We start from the raw sequence: 17649 nt of genomic DNA, 5'->3' as shown, positions 1-17649 counted from the left end.
TCATTCGTGTTTTCAGAATTTGCAGATAAAGGAAGCACTAGGTGGCAGTGATCACAGTGTACTGATGTGGGATTGACTTAAAGATATAATTACCACCAGGAGTAAAGAAAAGGGTTTTTGCTTCCGTAAAGGTGAGTACAGTGGTCTCAACTGACGATGTTATCTAAGTGGGAAGCATTCAAGGAATTAATCGTGGATGCTACTAAAAGTTTCATACCTATTAAGGAATATTGTTCAAAGTTTAGGCCTAATGATTATCAAATGAACTAAGGAGACTCGTAACAGAGAAGAAAAATGCATGGGATGTACATAAATTTTCAAGCGACTCAGAAGCCTATGGCAGACAAAAGCTATTCTGTAATCAGGTCACAATGGAGGTTAGGCAGCTTACGAGAAATCTTTGGCAAAAGATGCTAAGAAAACCAGCAAGGATTTTTTTACTTATTTAAACTCTAAAAGGAAAGGGATGGATCTGATTGGCCAACTAGATATCGATGTTTCAACTGTTGATGATCCTGCTCAGATAGCAAACAGACTGAATAAGTATTTTGCATCTACATTCACACATAAGGAGTTATTAAGGTTTGAAAATGGCAGAAAGTTATAAAATTGTAGCAGGGTGCTTAATTATTTTGTAATAACTGAGAACAAAGTGGAGAAGTTGTTGAAGTTAAACATAAGAAAGGTACCTGGGGTGGATGGGATCTATCCAATTATATTAAAGGAGGCGGCAAAGCAACTAAGCAAACCCTTAGCCATAATTATGAGAGCATCCTTGGACTCAGGGGAGGGCCTCATGGACTGGAGATATGCAAATGTATCCCCAATTCACAAAAGGGGCTCGAAGGGTGACATGAGTAATTACAGACCAGTTAGTTTAAATTCTGCTCAAGGTAAAATAATGGAGTCACTGGTTAAAGATGCATTGCAGGATCATCTAGACAAGATTGCAGCAATAGTTCAGACATAGCATGGGTTTGTTAAGAAACCCATAATTATGAGAGCATCCTTGGACTCAGGGGCGGGCCTCGTGGACTGGAGATATGCAAATGTATCCCCAATTCACAAAGGGGGCTCGAAGGGTGACATGAGTAATTACAGACCAGTTAGTATGGAGTCACTGGTTAAAGATGCATTGCAGGATCATCTAGACAAGACTGCAGCAATAGTTCAGACATAGCATGGGTTTGTTAAGGGAAAGTCTTAGTCTGACAAATTTGATAGGATATTATGATGTGGTTACAAATGTACTGGATGCAAAAAATAATTTTGATATCATATATTTGGTATTCGGATTTCTGGAAAGCTTTTGACACTGTTGCGCATGGAAGACTATTGTATAAACTGGAGCAGAATGGTATTAAGGGTAAGTTGCTACAATGGATAAAAGGATGGTTGAATGGGAGAAGACAGAGGATGGTAATTAATGGGTGCTTCTCTTCGTGGACTAATGTTATTAGTGGACTCACACAGGGTTCGGTGTTGGGTCCTCTGTTGTTTTGATTATTTATCAATGATATTGATGAAGGTATATCGGGCTTAGTGTCGAAGTTTGCAGATGATACAAAGGTTAGCAGGGTTGTTAATGACAGTATTGGCAGTGTTCTACTGCAACATGATCTAGATGATTTGGGCTGATGGGCTGAGAAGTGGCAACTGAAGTTTAACCTTGACAAATTCAAAGAACTGCATATGGGTAGAAGTAACTCCAGAGAAACATAGCAACTGTGTGTTACTACAGATATGAAGTTTTCTGAGCAATGCAGACAGGCTGCCAGGTCAGGTCATGGGGTTTTGTCAATGATATATAGGAATTTTTCTAGCAGGGAAAAGGAGGTAATTGTCCCTCTGTATAAGGCAATGGCGAGGCCAGGCCATGCCTTGAGTACTGCATATAGGTCTGGAGGCCTCATTTTAGGAAGGATGTAGAGTTACTTAAGTGTGTGCAGAGAAGGGCAACAAGATTGGTGAGGGCAATGAAGGGATCCTCTTACCAAGAGAGGGTAAAGTTCTGTAAATTGCAGTGGCTGGAGACTAAGCACCTGCGTGTTGATCTGATTGAGGTATTAAGGCCTTGAATGGGTTAAGCACACTGAATTCTGATGGGATCCTTCCACTTGTTCAGATTACGAATCTAAGGGGGCATAAATTCAAATTAAGAAAAGCCAGATGTAGAATAGATGTGTGTACGGAAATTTTCCTTTAAGCAACGGGTGGTTAATTGCTGGAACAAACTTCCATCTGCCGTTGTGGAAGTTGATACGTTAAATAAATTTAAGGAGGAACTGGACAGGCATTTGGAGGGAAGGGTGTGATTTTTTTTTTTTTTTTTTGGCTGATGCTCCATAAGCTCATACAATTGCTTTCTGGCATCACATGCCACTGCTACTGCTACTCTTTGTTCTTATTTCTCTGAAATTATTAGGGTAATTCGAGGATGTAGGAGAAACTACTTATTTGTTCTACTATATTTTTGCCTTAGAGGAGTTCAGGTTCTATTATTCCTACTATATTAGTATTAAATTTTTATTCATCTTACTACACACATTTTTCTCTTTGTGTTAAGTAATTTCAATTAATCAATTATTTATTTTTACCCTGTCCAGCAACATAGGGGTCACCACATCTATATTAACTCACTAGAGGGATTGATATTTTTTTCATGAAGACTTGTTGGTACTACATTATTTCCTGGATACGGTAGATATGCCTTATACTTTACATTTATTCTTTCTAATTATTAAATTACATTCTCTGTCTGGTCAACAATGTTCAATATGTGCCTGCATTAATACTTTATATTATCTTTCTTTTGATTCTAGGAAAATTTTAACTACCTTTAATCTTAGCAGATAGTGATCATTATAGAAACAGAGAACTCCTTGTCGTTTTTTTGCCTACAGCCTGCGTGGTTGACCCCAGTTGAAGTCACCTAAATTTTGGGTAGACAGCAATCAGTTTTATCTATATATATTTTTTTTTTTGTGTGTGTATATATACAAAAATATATATATACACACACACACACACACACACATAAACCTTACTTTAACCCTTGCGTTTCTTTAAATCCATCTTGCTACTGTCATCTTGAATCGTCTTCAATAGTATAACAACATTCTTTCCATAATACTCATACATACATATACAAAGGGTACTAGGAAAGTTTTGCAATATGAAGCAACAATGAATCACAGGAAGCTGCTTGTTGCTGCATGTTGAGACATGTTCATACGTGCATAGTAGCCGCTGCACCAAGTCGATGGGCTCAGTTATTCATTAGTAGTGAGAGTGTAAAGTGCTTGCGATGGCATCGTGGTCACGAAATGAGATAAGGACAGTTTTGCGGTATAATTTCGTGTGTGGTTTAACCATAGACCAGTGCTTAGAAGAAATGACTCTTGCACTAGATGATGATTTTCCACATCGTACAATGATATTCAGGTGGTATAGAGAATTCCAAATGGGAAATTTCACTCTGGAGAATTCTGAGAGGCCAGGAAGGCCACGAACGTCAGTTATGGAGGAAAACGTTACTGCTGTGAGGAAAATGCTTGACGAAAACAGGCGAGTGATCTACTAACAGATAGAGGATACTTTGGGCCTAAATGCACCAGCAGTTCGTTCGATTCTGCAAGATCATTTGCACGTGAAGAAACTTTGTTCTCTCTGGGTGCCGCATCAACTGACTGAAGAGCAGATGACACGACGTGTGACTTGGTGCCGGGAGATGTTAAAAAAGTTTGATAAGGGACAATCTCGGTATGTGAACAACATCGTGACAGGTGACGAGACTTGGCTGTACTATTACGATCTGCTGACCAAGGCTCAAAACAAAGTTTGGGTCTTTGATGATGACGACACACCCATAATTGTCAGAAAATCCCGATCTGTAAAGAAGAAAATGATAGCTGCATTTTTCAAATCGAGTGGAATTGTGGAACGTGTCGTTTTGGACACGCAGAAGACAGTCACAGCTAAGTGACTGTCTTCTGCTAAGTGAACAATGCCTGCCTAAAGTCATTGGATCTATGAAGAACCTGCGGCCAAAGTCAAGAATGGACACCTGGCACCTCCATCACGATAATGCTCCAGCTCACTGCGCCAAAGCCTGCACCGAATATTTGACCACGACAGGACTGAAACTTCTCGAGCACCCTCCTTACAGTCCAGACCTTGCTCCCTGCGACTTTGCACTGTTCCCACATGTGAAAATGAAGCTAAAAGGGAGGCAGTTTTCCAGTGATGAGGACCTTCTACGGGCTTGGGACAACGAGTGTGCTTTACTCCCTAGTGAAACTTGGCAGAACTGGTTTAAAGATTGGTTTCGGAGGATGGAGAGGTGTATTGAATGTAGAGGAAATTACTTTGAAAAAATTAAATAAACAAAGCTGTATTGCAAAACTTTCCTAGTACCCTTTGTATATATATAAGTATTACAAATGAAAGTAAAATGAAATAGTAGCAAATATAGATGGAGATGATATTAACCACGAAATGCCAGGCCTAGCTGAAGAAAAAAAATATAAGAGATAAAGAAAGTTAAGAACCTTAAAAAAAAAAAAAAAAAAAAAGAAAAATCATTAAGTAAAAAATTAAGGCCGAATTAATTCTGAATTAACATGTAATTATATGTACAAAAGCTGAAAAAGGAAAAGAGGGGAGGGTGATAGAGAATAAAATTATAAAATTCAAAATTGAAAAATGGTACATAGATCAGGTATTTCATCAGGGGGCTACACCTGATCATGTACCAAACACTGTGTTTCTATGCAAACTCATATTGATGGAGAAGTTATTAAAATGAAATAGATAAAAAAATTAAAGAAATTTATCTCCAGAATTTAAACACAACGTAGTATATGTTTAGATTAATAAATTGAGTCGAAAGTATGTAAGAACGCAGTGTGTTTAAGTCAAAAGTATTTAAGTTAAAAGTATGTAAAAAAAAGAAAAAAAAAAAAGAAAATAATAATAATAAATAACAAGGTAGCAGTATAGAAAAAGGAAGTAATGCAATGTAAGGGAGGGAAAAGAAATTAAAAATACAGAGGCAGAGATAGTGAGAATGTCCGAATCACCCTCGTATTACACTAATAGTTAAATGGACAGAAGAACGAAGAGCAGAAAGTAGAAAGATGTAAAGAGAAGGAAAAGAGTTTAAAGGATACTAGGCAACCCGGGTGTGTAAGTACCCAACCTCATAGAGAGGGCCTTGGCCGTGAGAGTGTTAGTAGAAGTGAAAATTAATACCGCTAGCTTGTAGTGTATATTTTTAGTGATATAAAATATCGGGTGAAAGACTAATGAAAAGGAGAAAAATTGAATACCTATGATATTTGGCAGCAACAAGTTGGGTGGAATATAATAAAATTAAGAAATGAAGAGACAATTAGGCAAACATGATTAATAGTTACAATTTGCAAATATGATTAATAAGAATGGAATGTAAACAGAGGGAGAACTATGACAACGATGCTGGAGTTCCTCAGAAGAGAACTGTGTGAGCTCTCGGTAGTTAAAGTAAAATAGAGAAAATAAGATTGATCATAAGTAATTATTGGTAATATTCATAAAATAGAACAAATTAAAAAATGAAAAGAAAAACTTAGAGTGAAAGAACATGAACATCGTTCTAATAGATGTCATAATAGAAGTCATAAGGTGTGATCACTTTCCAAGCAGTGGAAATACCACCATTGAAATGTACAACTATACACCTATACAAGTATCAAATTATCCCTAATCAAGGTGGAACGTGGTGAAACCGAATTTTCGTTTAATAAAATCAGAGAGATTTTTTATAATAAAATTTAAGAAAATAATTGGACTGTCATTATTGTGAAGTTTGATATAGAGATCTTTAAAAGCACCAGCGAAAAGATTTCTGCTAATATTAGCCAAATGGATAATTTGTGTGTAGATTATATTTTTATGAACCTTAATAGAAATGTTCGAGTTCCAATTCGTTAAATAAATAATATTAAAATCAAATTGTTTCTTTTGACGAATAATTCGAAATTATGACGAAAAGGGGGACTGTTTAAAGTAATACTTAAATCAAGAAAATTTGCATGTTATTTGCCAATGTTTTCTTTATTGAGAGTGAGTTCAGTGGGATATATGGATTTTCCAATATTTTCAAAGTGAATGTTGAGAATAAGAATGTCATCAACATAGCAAGAATGCAAAAAAATTAAGGTTCGGGTTGTTATAAATGCATAGATCTTCGTAATAATGAAGAAATAAATTGGATACTATACTAGAAATTTTTGATCCCATAGGAACTCCTATAGCTTGTTTATAAGTGTATTTACCATTGTAAATATAATTATTTAGAATACAAAGGTTGATGTAGTTATTCCAAGTAACCTCATCTGTTGGTATAACATTTTTGCATTTGAGGAACAATTGATTAAGTATGTGGTAAGGAGGTAAATAAGTTGAAGTCATAAGTTTCAATACTAAATATGCTGGAATAGGTATTGGAATTAATTTTAATGATACTGTGGTTATTGTTGTTGATGATCCAAGTGGAAGGGATATTAAAAAGAATGGTAGTTAATAATTTGAAAAATTGTTTACCTGGTCGATAACAGCCACTTTTTTTTGGCACTAGTGATGAATCTAAAGCCAACTGGATGTTTATGGAATTTGGCTATCATATACAAGAAAGGCAAAGTAGTATTGCAAATTTTAGTATGTAATTTTTTTGGTGATTGTATTAATGCCGAGATTACAGCGTAAAAAGGTGGAACTGCTTTCTACTTCCCTTTTGAGGGTGGTGTAATAAAATTGCTTCCAAAAGATAGCAAAGTTATTAGAAGCCTTATCTACAGGGTTGATAATAAATTTTTGTTTTAAATCTGAGATGGCTTTTTCAGGTTAGAGTACCTGATATGTGAATTATTGTAAAGGTAAATACTAAATATGCTGGAATAGGTATTGGAATTAAAAATTTTAATGATACTGTGGTTATTGTTGTTGATGATCCAAGTGGAAGGGATATTAATAAGAATGGTAGTTAATAATTTGAAAAATTGTTTACCTGGTCGATAACAGCCACTTTTTTTTGGCACTAGTGATGAATCTAAAGCCAACTGGATGTTTATGGAATTTGGCTATCATATACAAGAAAGGCAAAGTAGTATTGCAAATTTTAGTATGTAATTTTTTTGGTGATTGTATTAATGCAGAGATTACAGCGTAAAAAGGTGGAGCTGCTTTCTACTTCCCTTTTGAGGGTGGTATAATAAAACTGCTTCCAAAAGATAGCAAAGTTATTAGAAGCCTTATCTATAGGGTTGATAATAAATTTTTGTTTTAAATCTGAGATGGTTTTTTTTTTTTTTTTTTGATTTGGTAGTTGTTGGCGCATCGGCTTCTGTGGCCATATTGCACCTCCCAAGGTTTTTGCAGTACTTTGATCCAAGCCCGAGGCGGGAATCGAACCCGCGACCTTGGGGTTGCCGGGCAGGTACTTTACCCACTCGGCTAGCCCGGTCGGCAAATCTGAGATGGCTTTTTTTCAGGTTAGAGTACTTGATATGTGAATTATTGTAAAGGTAGTAAGTCTTAGAAATCATTTTTTTAATGTCTTGATATACAACAATTATCCAATTATAAAAAGCTTCGTGGGGTATTGTATATTTATATGCCAACTTGTTGCAAAAGTTTAATATATATATCTTTATATATATTATTGAGGATGGGTCTGAATTTAAAACCTTTCTCCATGGCAGACTTTAGTAGAACGTTGTTAATTGCCATTAATAATATCTCTATGATGTTGATCAACGTAAGGAGCATATATGGGATCATCACAATGACATGGAAGATCTGAAGCTTGTAAGTTGCCTAAATTAGTAGCTAAAGTTTTATAATTACAAATTTTGAGTCCAATAGGAGATTCATAGCTGAAGCAGTGATGAATCTTGAACTTGAAATTGTTATAAAATGGGAGAAAATTACAATTATTAAGTAAAAAATGCCAAGGAATTATATCGAACCAACTATGAATAAATTTAATAGTACAGTATTCATTACTGTATGTAGTAATGCAACCTAATCTAAAGAGATATCTAAAATAATATGCTTAAGTTGAATATTTTTACACTTAAAATTGCTAATAAATAGAGTTAAGGCTTTTAGTATAGAGTTTTTGATATTAAAGAGAAAAAAAAAGAAATGTCATGTAAATCAAGAATGGTGTTGTCCCAGGAGCTAATAATATTATGAAAATTGTGCTGAATATGCCTATGATGACGATTTGATTTAATTTAATTTTATTAATATTACCAATAATTACTTATGATCAATCTTATTTTCTTTATTTTATTTTAATTACAGACGGCTCCCATAGTTCTCTTCTGAGCAACTCCACAGTTGTTGTCATAGTTCTCCCTCTGTTTACATTCCATTCTTATTAATCATATTCGCATAATTGTACCTTATTAATCATGTTCGCATAATTGTATCTTCATTTCTTAATTTTATTATATTCCACCCAACTTGTTGCTGCCAAATATCTTAAGTATTTAATTTTTCTCCTTTTCATTATTCTTTCTCCCGATGTTTTATATCACTAAAAATAAACACTACAAGCTAGCGGTATTAATTTCCACTTCTACTAACACTCTCACAGCCAAGGCCCTCTCTATGAGGTTGGGTACTTACACACCCGGGTTGCCTAGTATCCTTTAAACTCTTTTCCTTCTCTTTACATCTTTCTACTTTCTGCTTTTCGTTCTTCTGTCCGTTTAACTATTAGTGTAATACGAGGGTGATTCGGACATTCTCACTTTCTATGCCTCTGTATTTTTAATTTCTTTTCCCTCCCTTACATTGCATTACTTCCTTTTTCTATACCGCTACCTTGTTATTTATTATTATTATTTTCTTTTTTTTTCTCTTTTTTTTTACATACTTTTAACTTAAATACTTTTGACTTAAGCACACTGCGTTCTTATATATTTTCGACTCAATTTATTAATCTAAACATACCACGTTTGCGTGCTTACATACTATCGACTTAATTTATTAATCTAAACACACTGCGTTGGGACTACCTTGCTCATGTTTCTGGAGATTAATTTTTTTTTTTTTTTTATCTATTTCATTTTAATAACTTCTCCATCAACATGAGTTTGCATAGAAACAGTGTTTGGTACATGATCAAGTGTAGCCCACTGATGAAATACCTGATCTATGTACCAATTTTTAAATTTTTAATTTTGAATTTAATTTTATAGTTTTTTATCTCTATTACCCTCCCCTCTTTTTCAGCTTTTGTACACATGATTAGCCTGTTAATTCAGCATTAATATTACTTAATGATACTAGGCCTGGCATTGTGGGTAATAACTTCTCCATCTATATTTGCTTCTATTTCATTTTACTTTCATTTGTAATATATATAAATATATATATATATATATATATATATATATATATCCTGTTTTGCTGCTTGGTGCATTCAGGTAGACGTACTGTTTTTCTTCTTTTCATTTTCTTTTTCCTTCCTCTTCTTTGTTTTCATATTATATATATATATATATATATATATATATATATATATATATATGAAATTTGGAATAGCTTGATAAATCTATTCATTAGGTGTGGAGCTGTTACATGTGGACAAACACATTAAAGACAACATATGTTTATGCATGTATATGCAAACACTCCTAAAAACTCACTGCATTTAAGAAATAAAAATCAAAGCCACCTGAAATGTAACACACTGTATACTAATGTTTAAAATTTGAAATTTTAGTTCCTCATGACACTTTGGGTTGGATAAAGCATTTTATCAATTTGATAAGGTATTCCATTTCATTACATAAAAACATATTTGAATTTAAACAATGCAGAAATATTCAATAGTTTTATTAAGGTGAAGTAAAGTTTAGTTCCAAATATGTATCAAAAACTAGCTATTCTGATTAGAAAATTTTACCTCTGTAACTAGTTCTGACTGGCCAGTGTTATAGGTATAATCGGCAATAAGTCTGGCACATCCACCATAGGATCGTACAAGCTCAGCTAAAAGTCTACATACTGTAGATTTGGGAAGTAGTGGACTAGTTTTTTTTGCTATTTCATCTACTTTATTTTCTTTTGCTCCATCCTTATTGAACTTGGAGTTCTCTCTCAAGCTGCCAATTGTGTCAGTACTGTCACCATTCCCATCCAAGTTAGATACCTGAAACAGTTTAAATTTGTTTTTTAAGCTCCAACAGAGATGCCCCAAATAAGGGTACACTAGCACAGATAATGTGCTAAAGTATGCCCTTATTTGGGCCAAAGTAAACTATAAGGTTTATAAAATGAAAGACGATATATATATATACATATATAGAGCAAAAAGACAAGGTTTATTTTAAAAGGACAGCCCATAACTAAAATATTAAATTTAGAGAAATTGAAGAAGAATGTATGCATAAACAGTGAAAATTCAATATTTTTCCATATATTTTTGAAAAATGCAATTGATACAAAACTTTCTTTAATTATTCACACTTGCAGAATGATTAAAAGAGATTATGTAAAATTGGCCTTATAAGAGCTTGCATTAATTTGGTAAAGGGGGAGAAATAACCTATCATCATAGATCTGATGTCTGTTACTTACAATTATATTTTTTACAGTTGCACCAATAATGATTAAATTTTGCCCCTGCTCTTCATTTAGCATTCATATGCAAGATAACACGTCAGAAGTTGCCATTTATATACAGTTTACAATGCATGGAAGGAATAAGAACCTCTTAGATCACATAGGTGAAACCTCAGGCCATTCCCTTCTTTGTAATGGAGAAAGAGCAGCTATGGCATTTCACTGATGAATGTATGTCTTCCGACTGTATATTTACCATTGATAATAAATGTATATTTACATCTCACATAGGTTAAAAGTGCTTCATTCCTTCTTAATTTATTTACCCTACCTACAGAGAATACCATCTAAGAAACATTATCAAAGGATTATTATTTTCCAGTTAGTTTTTTTTTTTTTTTGGTAGTTGTTGGCGCATCGGCATCTGTGGCCATAATGCACCTCCCAAGGTTTTTTTTGCAGTAATTTGATCCAAGCCCGAGGCGGGATTCAAACTCGTGACCTTTGGGTTGCCAGGCAGGTACTTTACCCACCCAGCTAGCCTGGTCAGCTTCCAGTTAGTGATTAAGGTTTATGCATACTGATTGTAAGAGATGAGTGATTCCGAGAGAGTTTTTTTTCTTATCTATTCTGCAGCAATCCTTTCTCAATTTAAGTTAACATGCCCCCTTCTCTTTGTTGTCGGTGGAATAAGGATTCCATCACCACGTAGTTTACTGAAATTCTTGTCAATATCTAGAATAAACAGATATGGTTCTGTAAGAAATGAATATGTTGGCTAAGAGAGAAGTTAGCTCTTTCATTTTGGGTTGCACAAATTTTGAACATCCTATATTGGTATTGATTGCTATAAACACTAAAAGTAATATCACCTTTGGTTGTAGGTTTGTCGTCTGCATTTTCAAGAATTGATATACAATGGGAAACAGATATAATAGAAAAAACAACAGAAGAGCTGGTGTCAGCACCTTTAAGAAAACCTAAGCTTCCATAAGATGTAGCACCAATTATCTTTAACAATTATCCACAATATCTTAGCAGGAAAAAAAATCTTCAATTTCCAAAAAATCACCATTAGAGAAGCACTTGGAAAGAGAAGGTGCCACAATAACAAAGAAATTGCATTGATGCTGGCAGAAAAGTTTTTCCAAACTTTTAAAACTTACTGTACAGATTGAGAGAGAAAAAACAAAGGGGAGGGGATCTTAAAAGTTATTTCTGTTATTAGAGATAATAATGGCATCAACAGAAAAAATTGTCAATTTCCAGTTCAACCTACATTCAGTATAGTGCACCCCATTCACTTGATCGAAAAAGACCAGTGTTTCACCTTATTGATTCCGCACACATTATTAAGGGCATAAGAAGTAATTGGCTGAATACAAAAACTGTGGGGTTAAGCGTTTTCTTTTCTGACTTTGAAAATGCATCATGGGTAGATACAGGTTTTTTAATACACTTAGAAAATTATTTTTTATAGAGCGAAAAACTGATAAAATTCGATTATGGTTTAACTGTAAAAGCACTATGGTCAACAACTATTGAGAGACAGAATATTAAGCTTGTTACTCAAATTTTTAATGTGTTAATTGTAAACAGTCTATTAGAACTAGGACCTATTCATAATATTTAGAGATAACTGCAAATTTTTTTACAAATTATTACATCCTGGTGGCGGGTTGTTAATGAAAAAACACCAATGAAATGGTTAAGGCTAAAACAAAAAAAAAAAAAAAAAAAAAAACAATTAAGAAATGATGCAAGGAAGCAATTTTTGAGAATTTTCTTATTTGGCTTGACACTTGGGAAAATCTAAACTTGATAAAAGGAAAATTCACAAAGGAAACTCACTCTTCGTTAAAATTAACCACACACACAGTTGGTATTAACAGAATACCGTTCATCAGAGCTACATATTACTTATTTGTTGCTTGGGAAATTTTGCACTAATGTTTTGGAGGTGAGTTTTGGACAATACAAACTAGACAACAATGCAGTAATAATCTGGACACAGCATGGGTTTGTTAAGGGAAAGTCTTGTCTGACAAATCTGACTGGATACTGGATGCAGAGAATAACTTTGATATCATATTTTTGGATTTCAGGAAAGGTTTTGACACTGTTGTGCTTGGAAGACTACTGAACAAATTGGAGCAGTACGGTATTACAATGGATAAATGGGTAGTTGAGAGGGAGATAATAGAGTGGTAATCAATGGATGCTGCTCTATATGGACTAATGTTATTGATGGAGTCCCCCAGGGTTCAGTGTTAGGCCCCTGTTTTGTGTATTTATCAATGATATCGATGAAGGTATTTCAGGCTTATTATCAATGTTGGCACAGTTGTTAATGACAATAATGGCAGTGTGCTACCAACAGAATCAGATGGGCTGAGAAGTGGCAACTAAGTTTAACATTGACAAATACAAAATACTCCATATGGACAGAAATAACCCCAAAGAAACGTGCCAACTGTGTGGTACTACAGTTAGTGATAGAAAACGAAAAAAGTCTGGGAGTAATTGTGTAGACAGATAAAATTTTCTAAGCAGTGCAGACAGGCTGCTAGAGCAGGTCATGGGTTATTGTCAATGATATACAGGAATTTTGCTAGTAGGGAATAAGACTGGAGGCATTATTTTAGAAAGGATGTAGAGTTGCTTGAGCAATTACAGAGAAAGGCAACAAGATTGATGAGGGGCATGAAAGGGTGGCTTACCAAGAAGGGCTTAAGATCTGATTGAGGTGTATAAGGCCTTGAATGGGTTGAGCAGGCTCAATTCTGATGAGATTCCTCCTCTAGCTCAGATTACGAATCTGAAAAGGCATAAATTCAAATTGAGGAAAGATAGTTATAGAATAGATGTGCAGTTGTTGTGGAAGTTGACAGCTTAAATAAATTCAAGGAGGTACTGGACAGAGATTTACACCGAATGGATGTATGAAATGTTTTCTTTTTGGCTGATGTTACAATCTTGCTTTCTTGCATCGATTACTACTATTACTAATTATCAGGATCTCAGCACGTTTCAATCAGACAATTATTTGAAGTGGAAAATAATTACTTATTGACATTATGGCAGCTGCCATTACTATCGACCCCAAAGAAACTTATCATTGATGATCTTGACACACATAATGAAATGGTAAAGGATGATGATGCAATTAATATATTTTCTGATTTTTCATTTGACGAAGATGATCTTAATAATGGTTTTCCTGCTCTATCTGTATTAACATACATTACTGTGCAATGTTGTTATTCAGATATGCTCTGAGTGTTGCTTCAAAGAATTCTTGATGAGAGAGAGAGAGAGAGAGAGAGAGAGAGAGAGAGAGAGATGGTTACCTCATTGTTAAAAAAAAAAGTGCTGTATGAGTAGAACAAGAGCACATTTTTAAATGTGAAAAATCATAGATTTGTAGCTTGGAAACTAATAGTTAACATCATTTTATTCAGCGACGAATTAGAAAATATTTATAATCGGCATTCCTCTCATGAATTATGGCAAAATATTGTATGGACGCATTCAAAACCAAAGAAAAGAAAATTAAATAGACTTAAATAAAATTAGTAATTTTCCACTTCTGTTCAACAAATAATAATTAACATGTAATGGTATATTTTATTACAAGAGTACCTTAAAATAAAAAATCTTTAATTTAAGGTTCTGTGTATCTCATGCAGTTGTATTACCTTTGATAACATAGATGTGATTACTATAATAAAATGACTAATTCTTGTCACAATAAATATATTACATTTGTGTGATTATTTCAAAATCACACAAATGTAATATTTTCTCTTACAAAAAATGTACTTTTTTGTAAAGAAATTATCAATAAAGTAATTTTATGTATTCCTCATTGTTCTACTTTAATTATTACGCATTTTCAGTTCAATATGTGATTCGATATATGTTGAGAAAAAGTTAGCAAAGAAATGGACAGTTTGCAACTTTATGAGAAAAGCACTTTTCAAAAAATTGCCAATTATTAATGAAAAAAAAAAAAAGGATTATTATAAAGGTAAATAAATTGAAATAAATTCTTAATTAAATAGAAAAGTACTTAAATATTTATACATAAGAAATCACAAATATATTTATAAGAGAATTCGTATAGCCCTATATGATAATAATTCCGTCTGAAAAAGGGCCAAATCATCTGCTGAAAAAAGTGGTGCATAGTAGAAACAAACATTATGGCATGCACATTTTTATAAAATGGTGGCAAACAGCTTCTGTAAAAGTTCTAAATTGGCCACTAAATAATTTACTTAAATAAATGAGCAGTAAAGGGGTAAGGGGAACAGGTATCCTGTGTGGTATCAGACACTCAGCCTAAAACACTGATGGATCCAATATCTCTCTATTACAGAAGATTTAGGAGAAGTTCGGTTGGCCTGCCTCCCTAAAATCCACTCATGCACACCTTCTCGATGGTACGAGAAGGTGTGCATCACTTAGGTGGCAATGAACGTGTAGAGTGGTTCTCTTCAAGACGCCTGGTCAGCGTGAAGAAGAAAACACCAAACCCTCCAGCATATGACAGCACGACAAAACAAATGGCCCTCAGTCCCCAGCAGCTTTCACTCTCCCTCTTATGACAGTGAGAGGATCAGAGTGGAAGCAGAGGGTGCTAAGAATCTCTGGGTACGACCAGGCTGCCATGCACGGAAACTGAACTTGGCCTGTTGTAACGTAAGATCACTCATCGGTGAAGACAGGATATTAGAGCTGGAAAAGGAAATAGAAAATGTGAATTGGAATATCATCGGTTTGGCTGAAATAAGAAGAAAAAATGAATCACTTATAAGTTTATCAAGTGGAAATCTGCTGTACACCAATGGAAACAATGAAAGGAGTGAAGGTGGAGTTGGGTTTCTGGTCCATAAAGATTTTAAAAACAACATTTTGGAATTCAAAAGTACATCACCAAGGGTGTCAAGACTAATACACAAGCTAAAGATTATAATGATTTATGCACCAACATCGAGCCATGATGATGAAGAGGTTGAAGAAATGTATACCGAAATTGCGAGTCTTCTAGATGAGCAGAAAACCAACTACACTGTTATTATGGGGGACTTCAATGCTAAGATTGGAAAAAGGCAAAACAGCGCAGAAAGACGAACTATAGGAAATTTTGGAATTGGTGAAAGAAATAAAAGAGGTGAAAGACTTGTGGAATTTGCAGAATCTCAAGGACTGTCAGTATTGAACACATTTTTCAAGAAAAGGGTGAACAGAAAGTGGACATGGAAGAGTCCAAATGGATTAACAACTAATGAAATCGACTTCAACCTCACTAACAGAAGATATATTGTGAATGATGTTACTGTCCTGAATAAGGTAAATGATGGAAGTGATCACAGAATGGTAAGATGTACGAAAGGAAAGGAAAAAACTGACTCGAGTAAATAATACAAAGGTCTTGGAGATAACTTCAGAGGAGGAGAAAAAGCAGTATGTACTGGAACTTAAGAACAAGTTTGAGCTTCTGCAGACTGCTCCAGGACCAAGATATCGACGAAGAATATTACAACTTTCTGAAAGTAATAAAGCTCAAGAAACCTATAGGGAAAAAGAAATCCAAAGAAGAAAAAATTAGTGAAGAAACACTTGTCATGATGAACCGAAGACGACAAATGAAGAGCAAGATAAACACTGACAGGGAAAAATTGAGTATACTGAGTTATGCAAAGACATTAGAAAGAGTCAGAGAGGACATAAGAAGATTTAACACAAGAAAAGTAGAACAAGCATTAAGGGAAAACAAAGGATTTAAATCAGCAGCCATGAGCAGTAATACAGAAAGACAAATGATACTGAAACTGAAGAATAGCGATGGTGTACTTATAAACAGCAGAGAAGACATAATTCAAATAGCAGAAGACTACTATAGAGAATTATACAAGGAGCGAGGGAATGATGCCAGCAGTGGGGAAGAGGGATTGCAAAGTGGCAGTGCATTAGAAAAGGTGTGACGCCTAAGCAGTGGAATAATGCAATCATAGTTTTGCTGCATAAGAAAGGAGATAAATCAGAAATTATAGACCAATTAGCTTGTTATCCCACATCTACAAGTTGTTCACAAGGGCCATTACTAACAGATTAGATAGAATACTTGATGAGAATCAACCAAAAGAGCAGTATGAATTTATTTCTGTGAATTTCAAATGTAATGCAACATTCTTAATTGAAAGATAGAGATTAATGAGAAAATTCTGGAAAAATCAAAGGAAGTGACTGGCACGTCTGTATGAACTCACTAGCTCTCCTCACTCTCTTATAAAAGTTTTCAAACTTTTGTACAAGAATGAAAGCCACAGTGGGTCAATTCAAGAAAAGAAGTGCTTATATTATATGAAGCTGTGCTGTTTTGATAATATAATTACCAAAGGAATTATTCCAAAGCTTATTCATAACTGTTTTAATAACACTACATTATTTTATATTTCAATTCCATATTTTATGTTGAGTCAGACTACACAAATTGGATTTTAAAATGATTAGATAAACCAGACTGTCTAACCTAATAATACTGCCTTAAAATGGAGGGAAGGAAAAAAACAATTTAAATTCTAGCAGGATCCAAATCCATAAATATATGCAAAACTGAAAATATTATTACACTTACTGTGGTATCTTCATCATCTTGTTGCAATAAGTCATTAGCACTATTATCCCTTATTAAGCTCTGTTGTTCAGGAGCAGGTTTATCTGTTGCAGATTCCTGTTGGTTGCTACTTCCTAAAAACCAGACATTATTAGTTCTATCTTTTTATTTATATTTTATAAAAGCTATCATGAAGAGTAATAAAAATAATCAGAATTCAATTAACAAATAAAAAATATGAATACAGATATTTCCATGGGGGGGGGGGTATGTATGTAACCATGTCTCCTATTCATGGGGTGGGAGGTTTCACGGGGTGATGTGTGAGATTATGTACCTGTAAGATTGACTTTTGTTACATGGAAAATAATGGAGTCAGTAGTTAATGCAGTGTTGTAGGATCATAG

At 34.2% G+C, this 17649-nt stretch overlaps 1 protein-coding gene across 6 annotated transcripts in view; it reads right to left on the bottom strand.

The window, feature by feature from the left end:
* The window catches only part of HUWE1 (HECT, UBA and WWE domain containing E3 ubiquitin protein ligase 1), a 1105343-nt gene that overhangs the window by 505986 nt on the left and 581708 nt on the right, over positions 1-17649 (bottom strand). For all 6 annotated transcript variants that reach the window (XM_090389849.1, XM_090389845.1, XM_090389850.1 and 3 more), the window contains 2 exons: positions 17264-17376; positions 9962-10207 (listed from right to left, as the gene is read on the bottom strand). In XM_090389849.1, the coding sequence (XP_090245975.1) occupies positions 9962-10207; positions 17264-17376 (359 nt within the window). The remainder of the gene's footprint in view (positions 1-9961; positions 10208-17263; positions 17377-17649) is intronic.

Source organism: Mastigoproctus giganteus, chromosome 2 (assembly GCF_048544385.1).
Source record: "Mastigoproctus giganteus isolate SK-2022 chromosome 2, ASM4854438v1, whole genome shotgun sequence".
NCBI lineage: Eukaryota > Metazoa > Arthropoda > Arachnida > Uropygi > Thelyphonidae > Mastigoproctus > Mastigoproctus giganteus.
Note: the sequence above shows the minus strand (reverse complement) of the source record. Positions and strands in the feature narration are given on the sequence as shown.